The 27,347-nt window shown below is 36.8% G+C and overlaps 1 protein-coding gene and 1 pseudogene across 2 annotated transcripts; both read left to right on the forward strand.

Moving 5' to 3' along the window:
* The first annotated feature begins 928 nt into the window (after positions 1 to 928).
* On the forward strand, positions 929 to 12,715 carry LOC136240812 (solute carrier family 35 member F6-like). Of its 2 annotated transcripts, XM_066031870.1 has the most exons (3): positions 929 to 1,156; positions 11,516 to 11,588; positions 11,635 to 12,715. In XM_066031870.1, exons 1-3 carry the CDS (start codon positions 987 to 989, stop codon positions 12,574 to 12,576), a joined length of 1,185 nt encoding a protein of 394 aa, XP_065887942.1. In that variant the 5' UTR covers positions 929 to 986; the 3' UTR covers positions 12,577 to 12,715. The 2 variants fall into 2 exon arrangements, with proteins under 2 accessions (XP_065887942.1, XP_065887943.1); XM_066031871.1 differs by lacking the exon at positions 11,516 to 11,588.
* A 1,473-nt stretch (positions 12,716 to 14,188) lies between these two features.
* Positions 14,189 to 14,656, forward strand: LOC136239861 (solute carrier family 35 member F6 pseudogene; annotated as a pseudogene).
* Positions 14,657 to 27,347: the final 12,691 nt, after the last annotated feature.

Below are 27,347 nucleotides of genomic sequence, written 5' to 3' on the forward strand. Positions count from 1 at the left end.
ATTTTCCTGGCACTACCATTTAAAAACTGCATAAAAGCATTCTTAAGCTTGTTCCTTCCTTTTTAAGTTGCAAAAATAGCACAAACGTGAAGTTTGTGTCGACTTGATAGCATTGCTGACACGTGAGCTGACATGGTTTCAAGTGAGCCTATCAGTATGCAACAATAACCGGAAAATAATAGAAGAATACGGAATATTTAGAGCTGACAGTAACTAGATGCGGGCGGCGGACGGGAAACAGACAATTTATTTGGAGTGGCCTTAATTTTGCACAGCGAGCTGCACAGCGTATGAAAAAGCTAGCAAGCTTTTCTTTAACCTCTGTGAGATAAGTTGGAGGTCCACGTCCAAACTTTTATCATAGTACGAAAATAGACTATAGCTAAAGAAAATAGACTATAAAGTTACATATAATAGATTTTAGCGGTAATCGATTCTTTCCTTGTGGAATTATGAGCTGTTGTCCGGATATACTAAGATTTTTTGATCGTTTTTTCGGACGGACGTTTGGGCTTCATATTCCTACATGCTTCAGCCGATCGGAGTGATTTTCTCCTTTCTCCAACTTTTCAAACACACCTTAAGTAGCTAAAGTCTTTGAGCAGGCTGTAGGACCAGGTGTCCTACAGACCTTCAGCACTTGTGCTGTAAAGCATTAATAAATAAAAATAATAAATTTTGGTATGTAATCTGTGCTACATATCAGGGTTATGGAACCGTTTGTTTGGTTGCTACAGGTGTCCGGATATACATCCGTCCCGGTGTCCGGATATCATTTCGTCTCAATTCGTCCGGCGACTGATTAATGACTCTATTGGCAGCAGCTAGGTCTAGATAGCATGGTAATCTCGCGCTTTTTTTTTCTCCGCACGGCACATATCGATTAGAACTTATAAGCGCTTGCTCCTTAAAGCAAGGAGCAGGCGCTTATAAGTTCCAATCGATGTCGGAGCGCCGTGGGGAGAAAAATCACACTGACCACAAGTATGGAAGGAAATCGGCCGAAATCTGGAAGCTTAACTAGTGCCTATGGATATAACGCAGTTAATCTCCAGTCTCAGTCAACAGAATGGCATACGAGGAAAAGGACACTATTTATAGTATTTGTGTCAGTGTTAATGATCGTAACTGGAACAATCACTACTTTGACCATAAAGTAAGCTGTAGTTGTACTGTACTTGCCAAACACGTGGCACCTACTGTGATGGTAGAGTACAACGAATTCATTGCATTTCTTTATCAATGTCAGTTGCACCCCACCCATCTACTACATTATTAGCTAATTACATTTTTGTGCTATATGTGCATCTTATGGTGGTCTGTCATGCTGCAAATATTCTGCTCCCCATCCCTTCCACAGATTTGTTATGGTTGCCACAAGTGAACCCTTGGACCATTTGCAATGCCATAAGTGGATCTCCTGACTACTGACAGTGGTTGGTTCCCCACTCAAGTATTATTTCATTCATGGTTACTGAGGCCACTTCAACTTCAGCCATTTTGTTTCTCGGGCCAAGTACAGAGTCGGTGGGTCAGTAAAATTAAAATAAAAGGTTTAATTTTTGCCAGCTGAAGAGTGATTTTGCAAGTTAAATGGTGGCTAAGCTACATCATGATTGCTGTGTCACTTGTGAGTAGGCATATGGTTAGATATTGATTATTACTTACTTTTATGACAGCTTAAAGGTAACTTTGCAACCCCTTTGTGGCATTTTTCACTACTTGCAAGGTGATCATGTGATTAATATAAATGAAAAATATAGGGTCGGTCGGGCCCAAGAAACAAAATATTTAGTTGAAGTGGCCTTATGGTAATGCAGTGAGTGGTAAACAGTGGAACCGGCGAATCAGACCCAAGTGGTCTGCAACTCCCCTGAAATCTCGTACAGCCACTTTGAAATCTCAAATCTTGAATCATTTGAAATCTGAAATCTTTGAAAAATTGTTGTAAAGTTCTGTTATTTCCTGTATGCTTCTGTAATTGAGGCATCATGTGTGCTTCGTCCAGCATCCTCTTGTAGCAATGGAAATCCAAGGTCAAGAAAAGTTTCCGCACACTTTCAGATACTAAGCATCACATGATTAACTATCCTTGATGCCAAAGATACTTTATTTTCTCTGAAATATTGCTTGAAATGTTTCCCAAAAATGTCAAAGATTTGAAATCTCATACAGGATTTTTCATAGTTGTGGACCCCTTGATCAGACTCCTCAGAAAGGTCAATATGTACAGCAAATATTGGGAAAATAAATTACAGGCACTCATAAAATGGTTGTAACTTACAAACAGATTGATGTACGTGGTTGAAATTTGTACCATCGGGTTAGCCATGAATAGTGGAATCGATTACTGGGTAAGATTTTCCTTGTCATTGCATACAAAGGCAAAATTTTTGAAGAAAGATCAATCATGTATAATCGCTTCGATGCGATGTAAACAAATGCCCAAATTTGTGAGTCCTTGCAACAAAACAAAGATTTCCAACTCCTCTTGAGTAGACAAATAAAGTGATATCCAGGTTTTTATTGTTACTCCCTTCTTTCGCTAAGAAAAAGGCATTCAAAAAATATACGGAATTTTTTCAATAATATTCAAAATTTCACCCATTGTATTCAATGCTTTATACTGTAAAGTTAGGCTTGTGCGACTGTGTTGGGTTTTCGCAGATCCGGTCACAATAGCTGCTTGCACAATATCTTAAGAGTCTATAGCCATATCAGTACTGTTTTTAAGAGATCATGTAATTTACATATATTCCAAACACTGACTTGCCGCATCCATTATGACCTTGGAGCAACTCAGTGAGTTTACAGCTGTTGAAATATTGTACAATTTCATCTTAGTCACAATATTTTTTAATGCAATTCTACCCAAACCCCTATTGTTGTCATGCCGCATTAGAACCTCCTTACTACTGAAGCATCAGTCACTATAGCCTTTAATTATGAAACATTTAGTAGTTTAGCAATTTCCTACAGAAATTCAACTAACATTGTGCAGATATATGTTACTGCAGATAACATGGATTATACAGTGTTACTTGCGAGTCATAGCAAGCTATAATTTTATTGTTCTCAGTAGGACAACTGTACTAGTGAAATTGTGACCGTCTCAGTGAAAATCCATCTAGTTCGCACAAGCATGCGAATGAATTTTTTTTAAAATTGGCGAAATTACGTGTGTTACAAAGAAAATTTTACACAAGGTTTAATTAAGGAATTCCTCAGGAAAAGAAGTCTTAAATCAATTAAACCTATACACCATCTTATTCATCTACTCATGGGGAGTTCGAAACTCTTGGCTTCATTTCTGTTGCCCCAATGGTTTGCATGTCACGTGCATTTGTTTACAATGCGGTACAGTGGATTTCTCTTGTGCTCGAATTTTACATAGCCCATAATTTGCATGTGCCAGGCTTTGAAAATGAAGACACATGCACAATATCGAATATGAAGATTCAAATGCAAGTGCTACACAAGATGAGTATGTTTGTTTGCATTGTTTACTTGTATTGTATATTAACTTTTTTCACCCTTGCTAGGCTCTGGTCCAGTTGGCTTGGCTGTCTATAAATGTTTGTATTGTACGTAGTGCATCACTGTTTACTTCATTCACAACTCCTGAATCCATTAATTGTACTTTCGAGTGATCAGAATATAGCTCACGTGATTTAGCCATGGAATCAATACAGTACAGGTACCTCTGTTAAATAAAATGTTGTCAGCCTTCCTTCAATGTACTACTCTTTAAGTAGTGATCTATTGACCAAAGTACCAGTTGCTGCTCTCCAATTAGAGTACCCTTATACAGTTGCTGTTCCCAACCTGTTTATTCATGAAACACTTTGCTCTAGTCCCATACATCATCACAACAATCAATTATCTTTGGAAACAACACCCAACTAACTGGTCACATAGCATGTTTTTAATTTTTAAACCAATTCTAGTAGGGTCAAAAACTGTGGTTTCGTGACCAACCTCTGGCTAACAAAGTTTGATGGTTTAATATTGTACTTTAGGGCATTTTAAACAAAATGAGCTCCCACACTGCTTTTTAAAGTCTGGGGAAAGTTCAGTAGAGCCAAAAGTCTAAAATGGCTAGACATGTGCAAAAATAAAATAATGATAAAAATTCAAATAAATGTTCTTTTTAGACTAATTTGGGGTCAAGGAATCCATTTCTGATGTTATTTTTGTGATTGGATGTTCCTATAACCAAGAAATTTAAGTTTGGTAGCTACTGGAACAATCAACTAGCTAGCTGTTTACAGTGATTAAGCCTTGTTCTTTCAGCTCCACAGTCAGTAGTACTTTTCTTGACAGTGCACAACCTCCTTGACAGAGTTAGCTGACTAAAACTAGCTGACTGTCAATTCTTTGCAATGAGAAACAATTAATAGTTGATACCAAAAATTGTCAACAACATTGGTCGAATTCAAGCTGCTCAGGTGAATAGAAAGCAACTCTCTCAAAAGCACGATGAATATACTCCAGCACATGCACAGAGATGGGCAAGCTGTACAAGATCTAACCTCATGCTTTCCATTTTGATCCAGCACCACCCTGTCTAAGAACCTTACAGTTAGCTATTCCTGCTACACCTGCTTGAGCTCATTTGAGACTTCAAGAAGGCCAAGCAAGATGGGGGAGGCCCAGCCGATAAAAATTTTCATAGATGAGCACATCTATTCTAAAGAAAAATCCATCCATGATCGCATAAAACGTAATTCGCATTTCACCTTTGCAGTGATTCCATCAAGAAAAGTCAAAATAAACTAAAACTAAAATGAGGAGAAATGGATAGCAGGACACTAGCATCCGTGTTGATGTCAGTGGTCTACTGTCTCTACCTGAGTTCATGAAACATCGTATATCTGAAGAATACTAGGCACCAGCCTATTATGTTTTTAATTTTGCCTATTATGCTATGCTGCAGTGTTCAAAAATTTTGCCTATTATGCTCAAAATGTTTGCCACAGTTGCGATGTTTTGTTACTTTCTATGGATAATGATAAACTTTGGCTTATGAACAACTAGTTAAATGTAAAAAGTGTTTGCTGTGCATTAAGAATTGTGACCGAATTTGACAAAACAAGGCTTCCACACACATCCGATTTTCTGACTTTAATCAACTGTAACTTGACTACTCAGCAAGCTATAGGTCTAAAAATTTCACAAGGTCTTTCCATAGCATAGTACAATACTAGGTCAAACTTTGAAACTAATGGCATACTCCTACATTGAGTTATGGTACTTCAAAGTCATAAAAGTGGATGTGCGTGGAAGCCTTGTTTTGTCAAATTCGGTCACAATTTGCCAAATCTCATACCTTTTCATGTCTTGACTGGCTGTGATGCCAACAGCTGTTTTTCTGGGCACAGCAAGATATCCCTCTATGAGAATTGTCAAAAAGTACTGTGGCCCGTAGCCTCATCTCAAAGTGTAGAGAAGGCACTCTGCTGAGTGATGATGTCTTGAATGACCTAAAGTCCTTTGTTATCTGCTACATGTATGGAGACACACAAAATTCCTTTCTGAATCTAGCCCATGCAACCAAGTGGAAAAGACTAAAGGAAAAATCTGCATTTGCTTCCTGATGATGACAATCTTGAGCAGCATATCAAATGTGCCAACTTTTTAGCCTAGGTTCAGTGCCACCCTGACCTGAGAAGACATCCCTCTCCTATAGGTAATGGTTGGGAATTGGTGAATGGCTGTTGCAGACCAGTGCGCCACACAAACCTGCCCTTCCAATTTCACTTCCAGTCCCATCAGTGCAACGGTGTGGCTATGACTGTGCTAATTCAGAGCTGAATCTGAAGCTGCGTATGAAACTGATTTTGATACTGAACCTGAATCATCAAATGAGTTGGAGTCATTGAATGAACCTTGAATTAGACTTAACACACTATTTACGTTGATGCATTGATCTTATTGAACAAAATTCTTAAAATTTTACATTAACAGAACATCCAATCACAAAAATAACATCAGAAATGGATTCCTTGATCCCAAAGTAGTCTAAAAAGAACATTTATTTGAATTTTTATCATTATTTTATTTTTGCACATGTCAGCTAGTAGCCATTTTGGACTTTTGGCTCTACTGAACTTTCCCCGGACTTTAAAAAGCGGCATGGGAGTTCATTTTGTTTAAAATGTCCTAAAGTACAATATTAAACCATCAAACTTTTTTAGCCAGAGGTTGGTCACAAAACCACAACTTTTAACCCTACTATTCCTCACGGGAGTTTGAACTGTGCGCAAAAAAGTATAGGAAATTGTGGGTTCCCAATGGATGCATCATGTGGTCCACTATGTGTATGTAAGTCAGTCAGCTGTCCAGTACATTAGTAGCCTCCCCTTCCTATGTGTTGGCACCACTTATTAGTCTAATTGTCATGCATTTATTCTGCTGCAACTACTGCAAAGCCAGAGAAGTTTCAAAATTTTGGGGAACATGGGGGTACTGCTCCTACTTTTCGATTGGGGGCACATGGCTCCCCTGTTCTGCCGCCCTTGGTAGTGGTTACAGTGGTTGTAGTAGGTGTGGTAGTTGCAGTGGTTGTAGTAGTTGCAGTCGTTGTAGCGGTTGTAGTTGTTGCAGTGATTGTTGTGATTGTAGTATAATATTATAGTTGTACTGATTGTAGTATAGTTGTAGTGGTTGTAGTAATTGCAGTGGTTGTAGTAGTTGTAGTGGTTGTAGTAGCAGAGCTCTCAACCTGTAGCCTTTGCCAGGAGTGAGATCAACAAGGTTCTGCCATTCATCCTGATGGGAGAGGACAAGCACAGCATACATAAAATGTGCCCTTAGGCTGATAAGGTGTAGTTGTGCATCTATGCTTTCTATCTATATATCTGTTTATGCAGGATTAACTGCTTTAATTGTATCAGTACATACATTCTGCCGCCATCTACTATGCCACAGACTAGAATTAGTTGAACACACTGATGTATCCATTGAATTCTGATAGTGCACTTTTATCCTTTGGAGGTCACCATCTTTTAGTGTTCAACCACATGTAGTTGCTTGTTCTGTTTTCATCTTGCAGTGTATCTATGGTATAACGTGATCATTTTTAATGACGCATAGTTCAGCACAAAATATAACAAAAATAACACTTGTAGGTGCCAGGCAATCGAAACATTCTTTCTACATCTCACTCTGTTGTCCCCAGCCATGTCTTAATCCAGTGCTCTGTTCCAGTGCCATTTCCTCATTTAAATAACCGGAATCACATGAGAATGATCACGTGACACAAACCGTGTACAACTACATAAATATCCAAAGATTTATATACTTTTTTTTGTTCTGATACTGAATGTTTTGTGGAAGTTAAGCTACATTGCTTGTAGGCGTGAGATTCAATACCTTGGGCATGAGAGCATGAGATTGCACCTCAAATTGTGAGAATCACGCTGGAGGCGTGACAGTTAAGAGGTATGTTTAAATGTACTGAAACAAAGCTCAAATCAATAAAACCTATACACCAATAGATTCTCCTGTTCATTTGGAGTAAGAAAATCTTTGTTTCAGCTTAGGGTACATGAGTTATGGGCACTTATGTAAGATGTGGTAGAAATAAAGCTTACCATTGTCATTTAATTGTTGAATGGCCTTCTTCTTCTTTCTCCACACGGAGATGTACAGGGAAAACACACCATATCTTGATCGATGTGCCAGTTCATGGTGAACAGATTGACTATCTTCGCAGCTTGTTTCAGTTGTGGGTTATGATCGATTGAGTAAGTGCCTGTAATTTATTTGCCATATTGTTGCTGTACAAATTGAGTTTATTCCTGTTCCAACCGTCTATCACTATAACTCCAAGACTATTCGTCACAAAAGACTGAAACTTTGGCTGTCCACTTCTTTGTTACTATATACGTAGGTAACAGAGAAGTAATAAAATGGAATCCAAGGAATGTGCGAAAACGGCCGGTTTTTGCTCAGCAGGTCACAAATGTCAAAAAATTTCCTCTGTGTGTGTGGGGGGGAGGGCATTCAGATGGTTTGCTTTGCCCTCTAAATGTCAGCTTTTAGAATTGCCACTGCTAGAGTTGATAACACCATGTAGTAATTATAGTGTTTATTCAATCAAAAGTGTTACTAAATTCAATATCAGACTAATTTTTCATGTGTAGGCATGCCCCCAGACCCCCCTCCCCCTAGTTGGAGCATGCTGAGTACACACTTGTTTAACACTAATGCACGCATAAAAATATCCCAGATATCCAAATCTGAAACCCCCTCTGGATCTGCCACCAGATTGAAATGTCTTGCATGCTGTACTATTGTATTGTGATTACACTGGTATGCCTTTTGTGCATAATTTAATAACATACTACATATATGCAGATAAGCCCTACAATCACAAGATCTGGACTGGAAATCAATTATTAAAAATTCCTGGAGCCACCCTTGTCATCCATAGCAGATCACTGCTCATGACAACAGTTAGCATGTTAATCAAATGGTAGCCAACTTGTGTGTGTTAGCTAAAATGGATGTCATCATTGAGTCACTAAAACCAAATGATAGTAGAAGACTACTGTACATTTTTATGGGGTGTTCATGAGTTTAATGATCTAGTTTGTGAAAGATAGTCTGTTACAAGTTTGTGAAAGATAGTCTGTTACAAGTAATACTTCTACAGTAAGCCAGAGTTAGTCTGCAGGTAATGGATTATCATATACTATTATAATGAGCATTCTTTGCTATAGTATGACTAAATCACCTTCATATTCAAACTTGTAACACCTGTCCAAATTTTCAAAAAATTTCCTGGAGGGAATGCCCCAGACCCCTAACCAGAGCATGTTATGCATGCTGAATTTGTATCACATACTAAAGTGGCTGCGTTTCATGATCCATGCAGAGTCTGCTTCACCTATTTAAAATTTCCAGCCACGCCCCTGTTTCATTGTTGTATTGTGCATTTTGTGTGCTTCATCCTTCACCTGGCTTGCTATATAGGTGAATTATTTTCCACCTTCAGCATTGCCAATAGTGCATTGCTACTACAACAATCTGTGTATGCATATCATATGCACAAATCAATGTGCCAATGCCACGTCAGCACTTGGCCTCTAGTTGCAACAGGGCCTGTCACCACATTGGCTTGATATGGGATTGTCTACTTATTGTGCTGGCTTTCACCACCTTGTTGCAATTTTGAGCATCTTTAATAACAACTCATACTTACAAGTAAACAAATGTACTGGCTTACTTGTTTGTTAGCGTATGCCAAATTTTATCAAAAACCAGTTAAACCCCCTTTCCTATGTGCTGTATCATTTCCACTGGCACGCACACACTGCTAATGCTGGCTGTGGCACTGTTTGTACATGCCCTATTGGTACACACACACAAAGCCTTCAGCTGCCGCTACGTGGTCACGCTGCTCAGAGGCCACCTGTGTGCTACTCAGGTGCTATGAGTCAGCACAGGCATGCCCTCCTGGGGCAGGACTAGTAACCCGCAGGAGGCTGTACCATGTCTCACAGGTGAAGGAGTGGGCACCCAAGGTCCCACCTGGACCTTCAACTGCTATAAGAGACATGCACAGTTGAGCATTTGCTTCCCAGGTACCCATGGATGTCACAGCTAAGTGTGGTGCTTCCCCAGTTGGCACCAGGCAACCAGGTCCCCATTTTAACAGCTGGATCTGTGAAATGTCTTGCCAGTTACCTAGTTCTCATCATGGCCACACAGGTTGTATCTTGCAACAACAGGATAACTCTTGACTATTAGTTTAAATTTTATATCTTCCAAGTGCCCTTTTTGATGTTCAGTGCCGCGTACTCCAAACACCTTACAACCTTTGCAGTTGTTGTCTAAAAGAATCAAGTGCTTCATCGTTATGACCCATCGACTTTCAATATCTTCCATACCAGAGAGCAGTTACTCTAATGGCAGTCCCTCAGAATTCAAACTATAATTATTGTGTATGAATATCACTATATTAATATGCCACTGCCCCTTTATAAAATTATTTATTGTGTATCCACCCACACACACACTGCATGAACTGGCTATGCTCTGTGCATATATACCCTATTGGAAGGTTGTCCTGTTGGTGATTGTATACTTCGTTGTAAATGCGTTGAGCCTGGAAATGATAATATATAATATACCACTTTAGCGTGGGCATTCAAAGGCGCCGCTCGGTGTTTAACTGGCATATTGCCCGGGCAATATCATGGGAAAGTGGTTTGCCAATGACTTTGATACCCAGCCAGTTCAAAGAATCGATGCGCTTTGACTCGTTATATTGAGCGACATAGAGCTTTGTATTGTGGGACTCGGTTTTGCAGAGGTTGCTAAGCTTAGTACATAGGCTAAGATAGAGTAGTTGGTTGTTACTAAAGGATAATGAAGGTACACAATAATTGTTTGGGCGATTGTTGATGCGTATTTCTACCCACCGTGTATCAGCCTTTGAACAGACCATGGAACAGCAAAGCTACTACTGCTACGTTGAAATAGGTTAGTAACTTACAGTTCTAAGTGCTTAATATAATAACTTACTTACTGTCCCAATAGCGAAGTTAGTTGGCTTAACTTAGTACAGAAATGATAACAATATAAACTCCATCCCACAATCGCAAATTTTCTAACATTGCGTGTTGAAGCATAGTAACTTATTAATGACGTTTTAACGTATGGACAACGTTTTGATGGCTATTAGCCCACGCTATTAAAACCACAATCAATCTTCAGATGCTACTGTATAAAACAAATGGGATGAGTTCTTGTTAGTTCTTTCACCTATTAGGTGAGTACACCCTAAGTAATATATATCACTTGTACCATGGCTGCTTGGGATTTTGCTGACATATACACCCGCAGCCCTTGGGCCCGCAGCCCTCGGGCTTTGGGTGTATATATCAGCAAAATCCCTCGCAGCCATGGTATAACTATTACTTATACAACCAAGTCGAGTCATCTGGCAGTTGATTTTACAGCTGGCAACTCATCCCCAAACCCACTTCCTCCCTTCTCTCTGCTTTGTAACCCCCTGTATTGGGGGAGAGTTGGATAACATTGAAACCTGAGTTTGTTGGATGAGGGCAATAGTGGTCATATGCTGGTCTGAAAAAGGTGCCGCCAACTTCTTCTCCTATTCCTACACCATTGTCAGCCATTAACTCTTAAACCTCCAGTATTTGACTACACATCTACGAGATTTCACTGCACATGTGCTATAGTGCTTAATTAAGCCCACCTGGGTTTCCACTTCCTCTGTTTAGCTGTGTTAAACTTCATTTACACACACACACATTTTTATAAAAACAATTTCAGGAAACCAGGCACGTGCCCACAGTTGGCTTTCAGCTGGCTGTGGGCAAGGTCCTAACATTTATCAACCAATTATATCTGCTAATATACAGTACCAATATTCAGATGATTTCCATTTATTTATATATCAATTAATTGATGCCATTATGTTGTACATGTATATGTCTTAGCAAATAATGAACTTATCCCATTATATACATTGTTACTATAGATGGGCTGATATTATAAAAGCTAAAGGTACTAATCCAAAAGCTGAGCATTATTTTATACATCCCTATGTACAGGTATGCTATTTTGTGTAAAATAATGTTACATAGGTTGTTATTACAGACTCTTGGAATGTTTGTTGGAGAAGCAAGTTGTTTAGTTGTGTTTAAAATTCTATTCTACTATCATAAGTGGGTAAAAAAAGATGTGAACAGATTCGGGAAACAGAAATTTTCACCTTGGGTGTTTGCAATTCCAGCTCTTTGTGATATTATTGGTACATCTACGATGTTTGTTGGACTCAACTTAACAAATGCATCAAGTTTTCAACTGTTACGAGGTTCACTTATTATTTTTACAGCTCTTTTATCGGTGGCATTTTTTGGAAGCAAACTTCGATTGTACCACTGGGTGGGTATGATGACTGTTGTTATTGGCTTAGTAGTAGTTGGATTAGGTGATGTGCTAGGCGAAGACAATTCAGGTGATGCACATTCAGTCCTGGCTGGAGATTTACTAATTGTGACTGCCCAGATTGTTGCTGCTATTCAGATGATTGTTGAACAACTGTTTGTACAAGGGTTAAATGTACCTCCGTTACAAGCAATAGGCTGGGAGGGAGTTTTTGGGTTTTGTTTTCTTGGAATTGGTCTTGTTGCAATGTACTTCATTCCATGGCACTTTCCATCCGGACCAATTTTCTGGGAACAGCCTACTCGGTTTGAAGATGTTATTGATGCAGTCCACCAGATATTTTATATTCCCACACTAACTGTGGCATTCTTTCTTTCTATTGTTAGTGTTGCCTTTTTAAATTATGCTGGAATGAGTGTAACAAAAGAAATAAACGCTATCACCAGAACAACGCTTGATAATGTCCGTACCCTCTTTATCTGGATATTTGGATTAGCTTTTATGTGGCAAAAATTTAATCTTTTTCAGCCAATTGGTTTTTTAATTCTTGTGATTGGAACATTTATTTACTACAACATGATATTTTCATGGGTGATGAAGAGGTTGCATGTTTGGCCGTCTTTTTGTGGTGCACCTGATGATGAAGATTAGAACTATTAGCAATTGCACATTCTAAGAATTTGTAAACTCTATCATATTAAGTGTGCATACACGTAATAAATGGAAATTTTTGCACTGTTAGGTTGTCTATTATTTTGTGTTTGATAGTACATATACTTAACATGCCACACTCCATTACATGCATATGTAGTGTATTGCAAAAAGATTTCACAGTGCTCCCTTCAAACCATATATGTTAGTAAAGTTTATAATTGATTACATCTTTTAATTCATAAGTTACACAAACCTGCAATATGCATGGCCATACATGCAGATAGCTATTAATCTATGTGAGGTGCATAGAATGTCAGGCTTAGACTTTTGATTTACCCTTGTAGAACTTTATAATTCATGTTACTAATTTGATACTGGATATAGCTAGCCTCATGTTAGCAGTTACCTACCTTCAAATGGGCCTGTATGACGATTTGTGGAATATACAAGATACCAAGATGCTGCCACTTTTAAATAATTGCTAAGCTAATGGTCATGAATTTTAGATCTACATAAAAGTGTTTAGTATTGTTTATTGCAAACAATAATGTTAACTACATAGCAGTGATGTATTAACGGTTATTCAGTGAAGCCATGCAACTGCAAGGTTTCTACACTGTGGTTGATACTAAGGATGTTCACTCTACATATACTTAGACTAATGTTACTAGCTATGAAAAGAATTAAAGGAAGTAAGGATCAATATATCACACATGCTACAAAAAGTAAGTAAACAAACTCAAAATGTTGCAGCTGAAGTGAGAATGATCCAAGTAAGGAAACAAGTGGAACTAGATTAGATGGCTAGCTACTTGCTAAAATGAGACAATTTAATACCTAGGCTAGTGTCATTTCAAGATCTTATGATCCACACAAAAACAGCCGAGTTGTGAAAAAGTGGGGCGGCCTTAAAAAGCCTGGGTGAAAAAAGTTGCAAAATCAAAGGTGGTGTATGGCCAAGAAATGGCTGTGACGATGTTAATACTAATAAATTTTAAAGCCATTATTAATTTTTTTTAGCATTAACATCATTGCAGCCATTTCTTGGCCGCCACCTTTGATTTCACTACTTTTTTCACCCAGACTTTTTAAGGCCACGCCACTTTTCACAGCTTGGTTGTTTTTGTGTGGATTTCGCTTCTTTTTGTACTTTATAAGGCCCCAAAACCAGCCTATGGCTGACTTTGAGGTTTGTTTTTACTCACATTTTTTTTCCTATGTAGCTAGATACAATGATGAATATTGAAGACAGACTTATAAATGTATTTCATTGCATGATTTAATTCAATATTTGATAATATTATTGTAATACTCTAATAGAGTGCACAGGACTTCTAATAGAGCATACATAGAATGTTCTAGAACAATCTAGTACTTCTATTGGTAGATCTATGAAATTACAAATGTTTAATTATAAGCAGATTTCAACTAGAAATTTCATTTATAAAGCAGAAATTAAGTGAGGTTATCAGCCAAGGTAGCAGTGGTTCAATGGTTAAGGATGTAGGTGCTAAGTATGGAGGTCCCTGGTCCCTGATTTGGGAAACAGAAATTTTCACCTTGGATGTTTGCAATTCCCGGTCTTTGTGATATTATTGGTACATCTACGATGTTTGTTGGACTTGACTCAACAAATGCATCAAATTTTCAACTGTTACAAGGTTCACTTATTATTTTTACAGCTCTTTTATCAGTGACATTTTTTAGAAGCAAACTTCAATTGTACCACTGGGTGGGTATGATGACTGTTGTTATTGGCTTAGTAGTAGTTGGGTTAGGTGATGTGCTAGGCGAAGACAATTCAGGTGATGCACATTCAGTCCTGGCTGGAGATTTACTAATTGTGACTGCCCAGATTGTTGCTGCTATTCAAATGATTGTTGAACAACTGTTTGTACAAGGGTTAAATGTACCTCCATTAGCTGGGAGGGAGTTTTTGGGTTTTGTTTTGTTGGAATTATACCAATGTACTTTATTCCATGGCACCTTCCATCTGGACCAAATTTCTGGTACAGCCAGTGTGATTTTGAAGATTTCATCGATGGAGTCCACCAGATATTTTATATACCCACACTAACTGTAGCATTTCTAGGTACTGTTGTAAGTATTGCCTTTTTTAATTATGCTGGACTGTGTGTAACCAAAGAGATAAATGTTACCACCAGAATGCTGCTTGACAGTTCGCGTACCCTCATTATCTGGATATTTGGATTAGTTATTCAATGGCAACGGTTTAATTTTTTTCAACCAATTGGCTTTTTAATTCTTGTCATTGGAACATTTCTTTACTATGATGTGTTATTTTTGTGGGTGATGAAGAAATTGCATGTTTGGCCATCTTTTTGTGGTGTACCTGATGGTGAAGAATGAGGCTAGTTGCAATTTCAGAACATGATAAATCAAGATGTTGCCAATTCTTTAAGTATTTGCGCTGCTAGTTATCTGTTACATTAATTGTGTTGATAGCTACTGTATATATGTTTATAACAACACAATACATATGAAGAAATATAGACAAAAACTTTAATAACTCAATGTCATACCTAGCTTACTATGTACTGTATTATGAAAATTGTTTTAACTGTAATGGAGCTCACCCACGTACACATCTCAATGAAAGCTAAGGATTTGTGAAGTATTGCAAAGTACCCTTTATTGTAGGCTTACAAACATGCCTAGTACAGCTTGCATAGATGACCAGCAATGAATGTGCTTACATGTCAAAAAGTGCAAACCTACACCATATTTGTACCTGCACCACATTGAAACTAATATTCTTATATATTCACATTATTTTGATGTGTTGTAAATCTCAGATTTTCAGGTGTTTATGTGACCCTTAATGTCACTTACATGGTAAGTCGTGTAGCAGTGAATTTCTTTTAAAATTTAATGAGAATAGCATTAAACTCCAACACTTCAAGAATCCGAAGGAATAAAGTTTAGTTTTCTCCCAAAATTTGTGACCAATGCATGTAAATGTGAGAGTATTTAAGAAGACATAAAGTGCCCACAATGATGCTTTTAAATAATTACCTGTAGCTATACATGGTAAAAACTTCAGATCTACATAAAATAGTATCCATTCCGGCAGCCATAGTGCCTATAGGAAATTACAATGATTTTATGCTGCAGCTGGTGGTGATTGTAAGCAACTGAAGTGTCACACATGTAGATCTCAATTAATCCATACAAAACTCTTATAACATCATTCTTACAATGATGCTAAATGTATTTTTACTGTTGCAGATAATGAAATAGGCTTTTGGCTATACTTTTATAGATCGCAATTGTAAGTGTGACTTTGTTTGCACAGTACTCTTGATACTATGATTTTATTTTAGGTGGCGAGCTTCGGCGGCTCATAAGTTCCTGATGCTGCTTAGTGTATTATTTGTCCAGAACTATTTGCGGAACATAGAGAAGAAGAGTATCACACTATTATCATGTACAAAATAGGGCCCAAACGAACTTAGGTGAATTCAAAGGTTCGTTCAAACGAACGAACATTCGAATGTAGGTTGAACAGTTCAAACTATAGTTACTAATTAGATAGTGATACAATTAAGCTATCCATTTTGCTGTGTTCCATAATGACGTGGGGGAGGCCAGACATATGGTATTAGGCATTTAATTAAGTTATGTGTTGATGGTTTAGTGGTGGTCACAGGCCATGCCTCTATGAGGTTTTAAGGTTTCTATGTGGTGCCATCACTTGTCTCAACTGTATAGCAGTAGTAAAATGTATTTAAAACCTAGTACTCACAAGCATTTTTACTTGTGGTATTCAATTTCAAGTTTTCTCAATAAAACTGTTGAGCTAGTACAACAGCATGAAAACTTGTGAGACATGCATTTAACATTTAATATGCTGTGATTTATAATTTGTAAACAGGAATCAGCTCCATTTAAAAGTTCGAAAGATTTGTGAACTTTAGTTGATGAATGTTCGAACCCTGACAATCCAAGTTTGTTTGGGCCCTAGTACAAAATTGCTTGACAGCGGGTTACTAAATAAACATGTATAAGTGACTAAATGAGCATGTCAGGTGACTAAGTGATTTAGTAACCCTTTAAATGAGCTTTACCATAGTCTAAATTAGTATATCAATCAATCCAATTAAACTAATTTGGGTGCCTGAATGCTGGCCTCAGCGGCCTACACAATGATTGTAGCCTTGGCTACTGGATAATGTACTGATAACTGTCAAAATTAAGTTTATATATTACACAATACACCAGCACACTGACAGGATAGTTGTGCCTTACTATACATTTGTGAATGAATTTGACACAACCATGCGGCCAGGCACACACATCCAAATCCAATTGGACACACACATCCAATTCTTTGGCTTTAACCAACTGTAACATGACCACTCACATTCACTGAAGCCATTAAACCCCAGAAATGTAGGTGGTTAAACCCCAGTAGGTGAGAATATGAAACACAATATGATATACATATTCGGTTGAGTCAAACAACATGAAGCCATATCATGATTCTAAAACTATAAGGACAACAAAAACTGAAATCCTACTCAACTTCACATGTCTCATTGTCATGTTGTTATGAAGTCAAATGCTTTGAAATGTGGGATATATAGAAGCTCCTGTACCCATATGATATCAAAACTATACATTGCTGAGAGTCATTCTTTATTGTTATTATTGGGGGTACAGGTAAGAAGGCAAAGCCTGTAAATACCTGATTACCACAACCAAGTTAAACATGTATCACCCCATATACTAAGATAGAAGATATCTGTACAGGATTATTTATAATTCAATGACATTATTCCTTTAGTTATTGTGTCATATGTTGTGCTTGTTGGAACACTACACTGTGGACTAGCTGCTCATTACCAACATCAAGTTCATTCTGATGATAACCCATGTACGCAGCCACCTTGTCACACATTGTAATACTTCATCAACTACTCTGATGTGTACTTTGTGTCTAACACGACACTTTTCTTGGTTGACGGGGATTACCATCTTGATGGTACCGATTTAGTTATTAAGTGTTACAAACTTTTCACTCATTGGTATTACCTCAAGTGTAAGTGTCATTAGCTGCTTACAAAGGTATCATATGTATTTCTACAATGTGGTTAATCTGTTGATAAAGCATATAAAGATCAATGCGTGTGGTGGTTTTCTGTCAGAAGTAGTAGAAAGAATGCATTTTGCAGTAATATTTATTCATCACTGTAGTGATGTAGGAATCGTGGATGTTAATATTTGCAACCCAAAGGGATATGGTATTTTAGCCTCTAAAGTAGTCGGAAAAAACAACCTTGAAAATCTCGCTGTGATACCAAGCAGACTAATATCTGATTTATCACACCCTGCTGCACATAGCAGCTTTGGACTACTTTGGGATTATGAAGCGGTCGCTGATGGCATTATGAGAAGTAATGATCAAGTTATAATATGCATCAATAATATTTCATTAATATATGCTAATACACATTATTCTGTAGATGTGAAAATGCTTGAGTTTGTAATAAGACATTATAATGTGTTTATTTCCATTAAAAATTCAGCATTTTTAAACCTGCATGACATCATCACCATTAAGATTACTGTTAGTTCTTTATCACTTAGTAGTATCTACTTTCACAACTGTTATTTAAACATGAGTAACATAAAACATCATGTCTATGTATTGCATTCTGTAAACTGGTTTACTCACAATTGTGGAAAACTTGATGTCACATTTGCTGAAACTGTGTTCTCAGCTAACATGCCATATCCTGATTGTTCAATCCTAAAATTTGAAGAACCATTCAAATGTGGATTAAATATCACTTTTAGTGAAGTGAAATTTTATGGGAATCTAGTACCTTTATTACAAGTGTTATTAGCCACTCATCCACCATCACCATCACACAATCAACAGATTGTTTTGATCTTTACTGAAGGCTATTTCATTGTAGAAGAAAATAGGTTGTCTACAAAGAGCCCACTGATATCATTACAACACACAAAAATGCAATTTAATAAAATTACCAAATTCATTAAAAACAAATTGACTGATGAAATGCTTCATTTATCATTATCCATGTTAAGTTTCTCAAACGATACACTGTTCAATAGAAATGTCTGCAGTAGGCTTTTTTTCTTTAAACTGCGAAATGTGTTACTTGATCCTTTTAGGTAATGCCAACTTAATGTTATCAAATAATTTAATCTTGACGGACTTACCAATCAGAACCAACCTTCCTTATCCTTACTGCATATTTCAGTACTTTTGTCCATGCAGTAAATAACAAGTATGAAATTTTAAAATCACTTTACTGTTTGATAACATAGAAATTTTAGTTGACAAAACTGTATATGCCTAATATTACTGTATAATGTTTATGCATGCATGAACTATTCAGACTATTATACAAGGTTTTTAGTTTCGCTATTATATAGATTCAATATTAATGAAAACCTACCTTTGAATAGAGCACATTTAGTATATGTCTGCATTTTGTACACAACTATATTATATATGTGTATATATCTCTGTAACCAATACCACAATTTATCACATATAACATAAAGCTACATGTATGGTGTATATGCAATGGATCTTCAAGATACATACATATTTTGTAAGTAGCTGTTAGCATAGGCATATTGGGTTGTATATAATATTATACATATTGCAATCCATCAGTATTGACGCATATACCTCTTATGTGCAACTCGAAGAAAGAAATATGGATATAGCTAGCATCTGAAAAAGTGCTACAATAGTATACGTATGATACAGTTACAGTAGTTACAAAGAATTTTTTGATTGTTGCCTACTATACCTTACTATGGGAAAGGATAAGAATAATTGCTATATTTGCAGAGATCCAAATTGTATTCACTAAACAGAGTAAAATTCATGATACATGTACTAAAGTTACAGAGCCACTTTAGCACAGCTTACTTGCTTGGGTAAGTATTGTACAGTCTCTGCATGCAGGCATGCAGTGATTTTTCTTTGTACATAGAGCATTTCTGTTATGTAAAATGTGTGACAATCTAAGCTCATTGGCCTAATATTTTGTGCAGTATAGTTCATGAAAAGTAACGCAAAAAGTGTGTTAAATGGTAAAGATTTGCTATGAAAAGTTGCCAAAACTTTTCTCTAGTCTAATTACTCACACATGTGATGATTTTTGTGTAGCCGTTCCACATGATGCAGACCACATATGTATACACAACATGTCCCCCTAACCCATGCATGAACCATATTATAGATTTATATGTGCAGGTGTACATCACTACATAGTTCTGAGTCTTCTTTTCTTTAGTTATCATATCATATGCTGTATTTGCTGGACTGCTACACTTCGGATCAACTGCTCATCACCGACATCAAGTTCATTCTGACGACAAGCCATGCACACAACTACCTTGTCACACATTGCAATTCTTCATCAACAACTCTGATATGTATTTTGTGTCCAACACTACACTATTCTTTGATGAAGGAGAGTACCATCTTGATGGAACAGATCTGATTGTTCAAAATGTCATAAACTTTTCACTCATTGGCATACCAGATATTAACAACCAGTATGCTACCTCAAGTGTAAGTGTTATCAGTTGCTTACAAGAATGTCAAATATATTTCCTTAATGTAATTAACGTGTTGATAAAAGGTATAATACTCAGAGAATGTGGAAGTTTAATACCTGAGTCCATTGAAATGATTCATGCAGCAATGTTTATCCGTTACTGTAATAATGTGGACATTATCAATGTTAATATATGCAACCCAGTGGGATATGGTATAATAGCCTCTTATGTGACAGGAATAAACAATCTTGAAAATGTTGCTATAACATTAAACAGGGATATCAATGTTAAGCTACTATCTCATCTTTACAGTTTTGGAGTACTTTGGAGTTATGGGAGTGCAGGAATTGGTATTGTGAAAAATGACAAACAAGTTATACATATCAATAATATTTCATTAACACGTACAGTGAAACATGATAATGGTGTAAATATGAAAATGCTCGAGTTTGTAACAAATCGCTATAGTGTGGTCATTACTATTAAAAATTCTGTATTTTCTAACATGCATAACATTATCAGCATAAAAATTGCTATTGATTCATTGTCACACAGTAGTATTCACTTTTACAGATGCAGATTTACCACAAGTTACATGAAACACCATGTTTATATTTTGTATACTTCAACTAGTCATGCTCAAAGTCATCCAAAACTGGATGTCACAATTGCTAAGACTGTGTTCTCATCTAACATACCTGATGCAGTTTATACCATCCATGATTACTCAATCCTAAGATTTGATGTATTATCACAATATGAAATAAATATCACTATAAATGATGTAAAATTTTATAGGAACCGACTGCCTTTATTAGTCTTATCAGCATCACAAGCTAATCAGTCAAATGTTTTGATTTCCACTACAGGTTATATTGTAGAAGAAAATGAATTACTCACAAAGGGGTCACTGATATCACTACAAAGTGCAAAATTGTATTTTAATGAAATTACCAAATTCATTGAAAACAAACTGACTGATGGTGATATTGTTCATTTGTCATCATCCATGTTAACCTTCTCAAATGATACACTGTTTGATAGAAATGTGTGCAATCGACTATTTTTTTTGAACTGTGAAATGTGTTATGTGACCCTTTTAGGTAATGCCAACTTAACGTTATCTAATAATTTAATACTCAGAGGATTGACAGACTTACCAATCAGAACCAACCTTCCTTATCCTTACTGCATATTTCAGTACTTTTGTCCAGTAAATAACAAGTATGAAGATTTTAAAATCACTTTACTTTTTGATAACATAAATGTTAATAAAAGAGTTCAAAAGTCAATTCATCATTTAACATCACATTGCAAGTGGGCTCCCGGTGCAGCATTCCGTGATGTCTCTCCTTCTGTTGTAAACCAACAAATCATCAGCATCAGATACAGAAATAAAACCTCACCATATCAACTGGGTGACCACACCACAATTTGTTACTGTCCTCAATCATCATGTCACAATTGCAGTGCTGATCACTTAGGTCCTGTATACCCTGGTCAAATGTTAACTGTTGAGTTATGCCTGCCTTACAACGAAGAACAAAGGGCTATAATGTACACTGAAACATACAATATAAACTTGCCAAAATCTTCTTGTAAAACTAATGACAACAGCCATGTAAGTCATATATTCAATTCCAGCTGGAGCAGAACTGTGCATTTTCCCATTGTTTCAGAACAGCCTGCCATTTGTGAACTATTTGTTACAGCACCACCTAATTTATTTTACTATTATGATGTTTTCTATGTTCAACTTCTTCCCTGTCCACTGGGATTTACACTACAGGGTGGAGTTTGTGACTGTGATCCTTATCTTAGGAAGTACATTGATGGATGTTCACTGAATTACCAAACAGTGACAATATTACCCAATGTGTACATATTAGGATTTGTAAATGAAACTAATAAATACATGATATCTACTGACTGTCCTATTACTTATTGCTCACAAGATATAACAAGGATCAATTTGAGCAATCCAGATGGTCAATGCCAACCTCACAAAACTGGTGCCCTATGCTCACAATGTGTGGAAGGATACAGTGTTGTGTTTGGATCCTACAAATGTAGGAAATGCACCAACCTACATTTATTATATATCATCTACTTCTTGTTTACTGGAATATTTCTGATTGTGGTTCTTTTTCTCCTAAACTTGACTGTGACTTTGGGAACTATTAATGGTATTATTCTGTATGCTAATGTTGTGAGGATTAATAGTCCTTTCCTTCACTTACAAGAGAGGCTAGTAGCATTTTTAAGGGTTTATATTTCCATTATAAATCTTGGATCACCTTTTGAAATATGTGTGTACAAAGGAATGAATAAATATACAAAAAAGTGGATACAACTAACATACCCACTCTATTTGTTATTGATTGCTACTTTGTTTATCTACGTCAGCCGCTACTCTAACAAACTCTATCGGCTTACATTTAACAAAGCACTTCCAGTACTAGCTACCTTGTTTATGCTTTCCTATACCAGTATGTTACAGGCCATTGCTAGAGTATTTTTGTATACCACTGTCACCTATGTACCACACCAATATTCCAAGTATGTGTGGCTCCTTGATCCAACCATTCCAATATTTGGATGGAAGTTCTTACTTTTGACTGGCATATGTGCATTGCTGTTTTTGTTATTGCTAGCATTCAGTGCCATCATGTTGTTCACTAAACCATTGATGAGGTTTAATATTATTCACCGATTTAAACCAATAATAGATGCTTTTCATGGGCCATTCAAATATCAGTATTATTACTGGATTGGAATACAATTATTGATCAGAAATGTTATGGTCTTACTTGCTATCTTCGGCAAATCCTTAAGCATTACCACAAGTTGTCTTATAATTGTGACTATAGCTATCATTCATGGTTATATGCAACCCAACAAGAGCAAATTAATAAATGTCCAGGAGTCACTGCTGTTATACAATTACATCATACTATGTGTACTTCTACTATTCAATAAAAGTGAACTACTAAACATGATCATTGTAAATGTAATGGTTGGCTTGTCATTTCTCCAGTCCCTCCTCATAATAGTCTATCATTTGTTTGCCTACTTGATCACAACTTCATGCAGCAAATTAATGGACAAAATGACAATTGTAAAGAATTGTATCATGAAGAAGTGCCACCATCGTAGGAGGCACAGAGTGTGTCACAATGAATACTCTGGCTTGGAAATTCCAGAGGTTGAATTTGACTTCACCAGTTTTCGTGAACCTTTAATTGCTGAGGACAATTAAATTTTATCTGCCTTTTTATACACACGTTAATTTTCTGTTGTATACGTACATGATACATACTGATTTTACTTCACATTAGACTATGAGTGTAGTACTGTATATATGTACAGTGCATGCATTCTTGTAATTTTTTACTTGTAAAGTTGCATTTGCTTATTTGAACTCTTCCACAATAGCTATATAGGATTGCCAGTATTATCAAATGTGGCTACTATGTTTAATGGAATTCCATGACTATAAATAGTGTACTTGTTGAAATCATAAACTGATATCGATCTTACTTCTATAGCTAATTCTATACAAATATTTGTCTATAGATGCTCACAATTAATGTTTACAAGATTTATTTCATTATCCATTGACCAAATGAAATGAACATTTGAATACTGTATAAACATATGTCTACGTGTATGGTGTAGCTTCAACATTGCATCTGTTGTTGTATACAGCTTATGGATTGCAAGTATGTACAACTATATTGGATAAACAGCATGGTCTGTGTGAGTGAGTGCAGGGGCGGTGGAGCAGGCCAAAGAGTGAGGGGGCCAGGCCAGCTGCATGAAGACAAAAAATAAATAAAAAGGTCACAACCTGCTGACAATAGCTGCTCTCCGCCGATTATATCTCCTTATTTATAACTACACATACGTAGCTAAGTAACTTGCTACACTGCTTCTCTCTGAATACTGTGACTGCTCTATTAGAGTATCCAGATCCTGACTGTTCTATTAGAGTATCTCGATCTTTTCTTGCAAACAGTGTTCCATAAAAGTAGGGGGTCATGGCCATCCTGGTCCCCCCGTCTCCACCGCCTCTGAGTGAGTGTATATACATAATACATGGTAGCTGTATTATACTTTTTTGCAGTAGCATGCATATTTACCAACATTCTTGTGTTAGCTATCTGAATTAATGTGTGTGCAGCCTATAGTGGTATGAACTGGCCCAAGAAATTGCTGTTGGAGCTTATTTGACCTGTGTTCATGTGGATATGCAAAGCAACACTACCAACAGTGTTTAACTGGCTAGTCCCCTGAACTACATGCCAATAATGGAAGCTATAAATATGTATGATGACTTACATGGTCTATACACTACCACAACAATGTCCATGAAACATGAAGTGTACTTCACATGTTATACCGTACTATTAAGAAATGTGAGAGTGTACTTCACATGTCACTTTACCATTAGAAATGTCGTTTAACATGTAAATTGTGAGTATATTGCATGTCATATAATTGAAAATGAAAGAAATTGATGGAATCAAAGTCAAACGTTGGGTATTCATGGTCTCAAAATAAGGCTATAAATAATATTATTCAGTTGAAGTCTCCTTTGTTGAAAATTATATGTATGCATCTGGAAACCCTGCTTCTTCATTGCACTTCTATGTAGGGTTATTTTTGTAAAGTGCCAGATAGCGCCTTGGAATATTACTGTAACTGCATTAAGACTACTACACATGCACACATTGATACTAAAAATCGGTGAAAATCGATACAAATATTTTGAAGTGTCAGTGGTAAACAGCAAGCAGAATGGAGTTTTCACTAGTGTGGGTGTGTGAAGCATACTCAGCATGCTCCAGCTACTGTATTAGAGTCTGGTGGTATATGCACACAAGATTAGGAAATTTCTGAAGAAAAAAAAGATTCAACCTCGAAGCAAATGTTGAGATGAAAAATTGTAAAGATTGAGATCTGCAACCAACATAACTTTAAGCAAACAGGAACAGATAAAAGGGATATAGTAGCAACAAGTCGGGATTTGGTTTGGAAGTACTAGACTTTTAAATGGACAATTTTCACCTTATTAGAGTTACTACTGGAACTACTGGACTGTAAATGAATAGATGAACTGCATGTCAGTTTTAAGTTTTAAATCAAATTGTGTACCACTAAGAAAATTTTTTTTTTAAATAGATTGAATTTGAAGGTACTTTTAGCCAAATGGTAGACTGTAAAAGAGATTATAATGCACACATGTGCAGTGTAAATAACTTTGATTTATACTGTTCTGTGATGCAGGTTAACGTTGCTACTCTAATTCAGTCAACTTCTATAGCCCAGTCAGTAGTCATCATCCACAACTATAGTCCAAAGTCACTTAACATTTTGGCTGCAACTAGTCTAGCCCACTTGTCAAGCAGGTATACAGTGGAACAGTTCAAACTGTTAATCAGGACACTTAATGAGGACATCTGCATTATCTGGACACTTATTTAAAGTCCCAAAGTACCCTTTTCCATGTAATTTGATCTGGAAGATCAGGACACCTCAATAATCAGGACACTTTTAGTTGGTCCCAAGGTGTCCTTAATACACAGGCTTCACTGTAATTTTGCCAATTTCTTTGAGAAACTGCTGTGAGTCCGTGAGAATTGAATTATGTAAATTTTGGCTTCACTTTTGAAATGCATGAAGTTGATAGAACCTCAGGCGGATCTAGCTAGTAGATACTGTTTAAGGGGACTGAAGGGGACAGGTAAGACAGTGTTATAATTAAGAGGAGAGGAATGGAATGGAGGGTATAATGAGCCTTTACATCAACTGATGACATTAGAACATTAGGATTGTGACTGTTCTATTAGAGTAGTTGTGACTGCTCTATTAGAGTATCTTGATCTTTGATCTTAGCACAAAACTTATTTTATTTGCCTCGCGGTAGCTACAGTTTATAACTGCAAAATGTGCATTTATAACTGTTGCCTTTTATTTGCTCATTGATGTTCTGTACTTCTGAATACAGTGTGAATGCAAGATTCCTATTTCTGGTGTTAATAATTATAACATAGTCATGTAAGTCCAAGGGGGCAAGAAAATAAGGAAGGCAAACCCCTTTGGCCCCCTCAGATCCGCCCATGGATATATAGAACAAGCACATAATAAATGATATCCTGTAACAATGGGATGCATGTAATTATCCAAGATATACTAATGAACATTAGTCTGCAAAATGGCTTACTTCAGCCAACTATATACTCAGCAGTGAGAGTACTATCCCAATAATTCAATAATTAGCTACACATGTACCAAATTATACCATCCGATCTTTTCGAGCATGTTTCATGTAGCATCATAGCAAATGGATCCACCAGTTTGCTATTACATGCATATATTTCATATTAACAACATTACATTCATGCTGTCATTTTCTTTTATGAATATCTGGCCCACAAGGTTAGATGCATATTATACCTGGCATGATCACTCTTTTGCAACAAGTATATTGAAAAGTTGAAATCATCTTTTAAACCCCCCCAGGCTTAAAATGCAATGATGATAAACTCATTCATTTTAATGTCAATAACGATCAGGGCTCAACCCAGAATATTAACCTAGGGAGGCAAAGTAAGCCGCTTTGGATTCTTATTGGGGTCTGGCGGCATGCTCCCTCAGGAAAAATTTAAAAATTTAGGTGAAATTTTACTGTGATGCGATTATACAACTCTAAGATCAATTAAACCTTTTCATTTCTCAAGGCTTTGGTGTAAACCAAGGAGGGGCAATAGCTAACACAGGGGGGTGGGACTGTGCCCCCCAGATTAACCCCTGACAATTATGCAATTATTCTTATTATGTACCAATAATAATCATTAGTTTAGTACTGCAATAGCATAAATTTCAGTACAGACAAACTGACATGTTTGAATGAGCCCGTAGATGAACCTGACAGCCATGGATCACTCATGGCATTCCAGATGAATGTGCAACAGCCATTCATTATCTTCCAGGGGCTAGAAGCTACGTAGTTGCAGCCAAAAGGCTAGTTGTAAGAGACTTTGTGGGCTAATTGTGAATGATTACCGGGCTAGTTGTAAAAGTCAAACTGAAATAACCCGCGCCACAGAACACCCACAGAACAAAGCTAGGTACACTGCACATGTGTGTATTTTGATCTCTTTTACAGTCTACCGATTCAACCTCAAAATAAAACT

Source organism: Dysidea avara, chromosome 12, assembly GCF_963678975.1.
Source record: "Dysidea avara chromosome 12, odDysAvar1.4, whole genome shotgun sequence".
In the NCBI taxonomy this organism is placed as follows: Eukaryota; Metazoa; Porifera; class Demospongiae; order Dictyoceratida; family Dysideidae; genus Dysidea; species Dysidea avara.

What these genes read in the sequence shown, in the direction of transcription:
- LOC136240812 (XM_066031870.1), top strand. Translation starts at nt 987, where the DNA reads ATGGAAGGAAATCGGCCGAAATCTGGAAGCTTAACTAGTGCCTATGGA. An exon ending in ATCACTACTTTGACCATAAA is followed by an intron (nt 1,157 to 11,515) that starts GTAAGCTGTAGT and finishes TTGTTACTATAG; the next exon opens with ATGGGCTGATATTATAAAAG. An exon ending in TTATACATCCCTATGTACAG is followed by an intron (nt 11,589 to 11,634) that starts GTATGCTATTTT and finishes TTGTTATTACAG; the next exon opens with ACTCTTGGAATGTTTGTTGG.